Source organism: Dipodomys ordii, unplaced genomic scaffold (assembly GCF_000151885.1).
Source record: "Dipodomys ordii isolate 6190 unplaced genomic scaffold, Dord_2.0 Scaffold238, whole genome shotgun sequence".
Lineage (NCBI taxonomy): Eukaryota > Metazoa > Chordata > Mammalia > Rodentia > Heteromyidae > Dipodomys > Dipodomys ordii.
Window position 1 is genome coordinate 162,933 of NW_012267454.1, and position 5,003 is coordinate 167,935.

A 5,003-nucleotide genomic window follows, 5' to 3' on the forward strand; every position below is an offset into this window, starting at 1 on the left:
CCCCTCCTCCTCCCCTGTGCCCCTTCTCCCCCCTCCTCTGTGCCCCTCCTCCCCTTCTGCCCCCTTGTCTCAGGCCGGCCACCTAGGCCCTCTGGGACTAGCTGGGAGTCAGCTGGCGCCCCCGAAGCCCATAGTTCTGCTCGGGCGTCCTGCCCCCACCCCATCCCGGAGCAAGGTTCCCAGAAGGAAGAAGGAGGGTCTGGCAGTTGCTGTCTGTAGTACAGGATGGAAGGGTCTCGTGCCGTGACAGAAAGACTCGTGGGCCCTCACGAAGACACCCGAGTCCAGCTGGGAGAGTCTGTCTGCCTGGCTCTTTGGGGGCCTTTTCACAGCTTAGGTACAGAGTTGCTGCACCTCTTGGTAGGGCGGAGAGGCAGGTTGCACACGCCAAGTGTAACAGAGCTGGGGTGTCCTGCACCAGTGTCTCGGGGCTTTGGGAGGCCCAGCGCGTCGCAGGGGAGCTCCCCTGCAGCCAAACGCTGAAGGCGATGCTGGTGACCTTGAGGAAGCCCTGAGTGCTTGTTCAGGTTCCACACGATTGAGAGACGAGTCCAGCCATGAAGTAATCTAACCTGGTAGGCTCCGACCTCACTCCTGAGGCACTTGTAGTGAACCCAGGCTTCACAGCCCTGTTGTAAGGCCCCCGCAGTGGGTGATAGGGGGAGCCCTGGAGTCTGGTGCTGGGAGGGAAACCCTGGTTTCCCCCTGAGGGCTTAGAGGCTGGATTGTGGGAGGTTGTAGAAAAGGGAGATTGGAGACTTGGAGGTGGAAGCCAGGAGACACAATCCACAATATGAGCAGAACCTGCGTGGCTCTCTGTGGGAACTGAGAAGGGGGCAGCCAGGAAAGGGAGCACAGCAGAGCTGGAGACCCAGTGAGGGGGGCTGGGCAGCCTTGGAGCCACAGAGCTCACTGTCCATCCAGCTGCCACCAGAGCCTCGACTGGACTGTCTCTGGTGACTAAAGAATGCACAAAGTCGTGAGTGCTTCAGGTCACCCTGCTTGTGATGTGGCCTGGTTTTACCTTTAGTGTAGAGTTGTGCCAGTGTCAGGTCCCTCAGGACCCCTCCCCTCCCAAGGGGAGCATGGAGAGGTCCAGACACCCAGCTCATGCGGTGTTGCTGTCAGCCTCTGTGGTGATGTCCAGGAGGGGCCTGGAGACTTCGAGAAGGGCGTGACATTAGGGCAATGACAGGTTTCTTTTTAAAAAGCACGGGAGAATCAAGCAACTCCAGACCTCAAGAGACCTTAAAAAGAGTTTGTTTGAGTTCCTCCTTCATGCTCATTTCTTTGATTCCCGACCGAGCACTTTTCCTGTCACTGGCTTCCTGTTCCATCAAGGTGGTGGATGCTGTGATGAGCTTCCACCTGCTCTTGGAAGGAAGAGCCCTACTGGCATAACCTTGCCTTTCCTTCCCTAGGCTGGGGGCAGCACCGGGCTCCTGATGGACTTGGCGGCCAATGAAAAGGCAGTGCACGCAGACTTCTTCAATGGTAAGGGGGCGGGGACTCAGGCCAGGCTGAGCCTGAGAGTTTCCTCTGCAAGTTAATGCAACGGGACAGCTTTGTGACATGAATAATTTGGATCAGGGGACAGGGAAGGCCTGGCCCTGGGCTGTCCTCCCAGCCCGGAGCACTGCCTGCAGAACTCATTGGCTAGTACAGGTGGTTAGCACATATTTTCAGGAGGAAAACAGCATGCAGTTGCTCCCCATCTAGCCTCCCAGTGGCTGACGTGAGTAGAGCAAGTAGCTCCATCTGGTGCTCTCCTCCCCACGCGCTTCTGGTTGTCCTTTGCTTTCTTTTGCCAGCCCGTGGCCCACAGCCCGCACTCACTCACTCACTCACTCACTGACCTGGATTCCTGTGCCCTCAACGGCCTTTGCAGAGTAGCAATCATGCCTCAGCCCTTCCCTTCCCCGACTCTGAAGTCAGGTTGTAGGGTGCACTGCCATCTTGTATTTGAAGGTTACATTGAGAAAACTGACTGTCTGAAGTTTCTAGATAGGTTAATGATATTCTTCTGCTTTCCTGATTTTTGAAAGCTTGTTTCTACAGTGACTAAGTCATGTAGGGTTTCAACAAGTGGGAAGGTAACACAGGCTTCTTGCTCAGAAGGGAGTGTTTCTCTCTGTTTTCTTTCTTTTTTAATTGTGTTGGTGTTTTCCCTAGAAAGAGCTTCCTTTACTAATGACTTGCCCCTGTCACATTGGTTTCTAATTTACCAAGAACCCTGAAGTCCTGAGCCCAGGCTGATTTGTCTGGCACACTGTTGCTAGGTCTCCATCTTCTCTGGGGATCTGACAGAACCATCCTGGCTGCTTCCAGCTGCTGTCAGAACTGGGTGTGACCTTGCTCGCACTGAGTGACCTTTTTCTGAGTTCTGTCTGAGGGAATCTGTGGTTTAGGGCACTGGCTGTTTCCCTAAGGCGCCTTCTTGAGACCACCACTTACAGATCACCTTGGGAGCTTCCTTAACGGGCCGCTGTGCTGGCTCCATTGGCCCAAGCATGTTGATGGGCTTCTTCAGAGCCCTTTGCCAGCCCATAGACTACAGAGATCAGCTGTGCTCCGTGTTCTTGCACATGGTTTCTAGAGACAGTCCTGTCACTGTGATGAGAGGGGTCCCGAGACCCAGCCTGACCTGTCCAGTGAGCACCTAGCAGCCCCGAGACCCAGCCTGACCTGTCCAGTGAGCATCTAGCAGGGAGCCCCGAGACCCAGCCTGACCTGTCCAGTGAGCACCTAGCAGGGAGCCCCGAGACCCAGCCTGACCCGTCCAGTGAGCACCTAGCAGGGAGCCCCGAGACCCAGCCTGACCTGTCCAGTGAGCACCTAGCAGCTCCGAGACCCAGCCTGACCTGTCCAGTGAGCATCTAGCAGGGAGCCCCAAGACCCAGCCTGACCTGTCCAGTGAGCACCTAGCAGGGAGCCCCGAGACCCGGCCTGACCTGTCCAGTGAGCACCTAGCAGGGAGTCCCAAGACCTGGCTGACCTGTCCAGTGGGCATCTAGCAGGGAGCCCTGAGACCCAGCTGACCTGTCCAGTGAGCACCTAGCAGGGAGCCCCGAGACCCGGCCGACCTGTCCAGTGAGCACCTAGCAGGGAGCCCCGAGACCTGGCTGACCTGTCCAGTGAGCATCTAGCAGAGAGCCCCGAGACCCGGCCGGCCTGTCCAGTGAGCACCTAGCAGCCCCGAGACCCGGCCGACCTGTCCAGTGAGCACCTAGCAGGGAGCCCCGAGACCTGGCTGACCTGTCCAGTGAGCATCTAGCAGGGAGTCCCAAGACCTGGATGACCTGTCCAGTGAGCACGTAGCCACACTACCAGTCAGCACAATTCTCCCGTGAGCCCTGCTGGATAGTGAAGGACGCAGAAGTCCTCTGTCCCTGCTCTTGCCCGTCTGCCCACTGAGCTCAGTCTGCCCACAGACTGTCCCCAGTGCTCAGGAAGCCTGTCCCCAGGAGAGGCCTCATGAGTGTCTTCAGGGCTTTCCAGGAACTTTTGTTTGGCCAAACTAGTGGGCTTTGGGGGCTGTGACCTAGTGGGCTGTGGGCTCTAGCCCTAACCGTCCCTCACTGTCTTCTTTCCTGTTTTTCACCGTAGTGGAGGGTGCAGGCAGTGTGGCAGTCAGGAACAGGATGGTAATGGGAGAGCAGGTGGGCGGGGCGCCTCACAGGAGGCGTCTCTGGAGGAGATCCAGGTCCAGGTGTGAAGAGGTTCACTGGGGAGGAGGATTGGGCAGGGGACGGTGAGAGGAGGCAGGAGGAACGCGAGCAGCAGTCCCTCACAGTGAGATGATGAGCAGCATCTCTGCATGGCCAGCTATGTGCTGCTGCTGCGGCTCTGCTTCTGGAAGTGCACGCTGCGTGCAGGAAGCCCCCTCCCCGTGTTGACGCCTGAGGACACGCTTCTGCACGTCCTCAGTGCACACAGGCCCGGGCCACAGGGCTGTGCGGGTTCTTTCTCTTCCAGTCCTGAATGGGAAGGTGTGTTGGTGTAAACAGAGGGGCAGCTCCCAGGGCATGGTTGCCCAGTATGGCAGCTCCCACGCCCGCTGGCCCAGCCGAAGGACAGGAGTGAGGCTCGGCTGAGTTTCCAGCTGTGCTGGTCCCGGCTCCCTTGGCAGCTGATCTTTGGTCCCATCCTTCTGCCACCTCCCTGTTGCTTCCACATCTAAGGCGCGAGCCTAGGTGCCCGTGAGTCCCTGTGCCTACAACACCCCTGGGTGCTTGTCTTCAGGAATGGCTTATGAATAAATACTTAGCAGTGGAGACAGCAGTGGCTTCATGAACTGCTCTGACACCTGTGAGCCCTGGTTGGGTGAAGCCAAGGGTCTGCTCTGGGGAGGTTCCTTCTTCATCTAGGAACCCTGATGCATGTTTTCCGCTAGCACATAACTCATTGCAGAGTAGTTTCCACAGTGACTTCCCCTGTGTGCCCTCTAATGTGTAATTTTGTGTGTGCAGATTTTGAAGACCTCTTTGATGACGATGATGTCCAGTGAGACTGTCTGCTGTGCCTTGGCCACGGCCCTGCGACACATGGCGTGTGGGACTCAGGACAGGGTCAGGTGGATTCAGAGACCTCTCGAGAATGTTGGAAGAGCTGATCAGCTGACCACTTGGACAGGCCAGTCATGTCCCCCGGGACCAGCTTGTCCTTGTCTCAATTAAAAGAAAGCAGTGCCATCACATGTAGGGTAACTCTAATTCTTGTACTTCTGGGTGGAAGTTGCACTCCCTGAGTGTGCCTGCACATGTGCGCACAATCGTCAGCACCCTGAGAATCACATCTGTTGGCATAGCAGCATGTTACCCGCTGTTTTCCATAGCACTCTGGGGACACTGGCAGTGTGTGCTCTGGGTCAGCAGATATCTGCCATAACACTGAAGACCCAGCCCAGGGTCCTGTCCCTTCCTGTCCCTCCCAGTGTGGGCAGAGACTTGCTGCCCTGAGCGGGGGACTCATGCTTTCCTCCAGCCTCCCCAACGGCTGCCCAA

At 57.2% G+C, this 5,003-nt stretch overlaps 1 protein-coding gene across 1 annotated transcript in view; it reads left to right on the forward strand.

The window, feature by feature from the left end:
* The window catches only part of Myeov2 (myeloma overexpressed 2), an 8,731-nt gene extending 4,037 nt beyond the window's left edge, over positions 1-4,694 (forward strand). The window contains exons 3-4 of the mRNA XM_013036020.1: positions 1,422-1,494; positions 4,470-4,694. Coding sequence (XP_012891474.1) covers positions 1,422-1,494; positions 4,470-4,507 — 111 coding nt within the window. The 3' untranslated portion in view covers positions 4,508-4,694. The remainder of the gene's footprint in view (positions 1-1,421; positions 1,495-4,469) is intronic.
* The last annotated feature ends 309 nt before the right edge of the window (positions 4,695-5,003 follow it).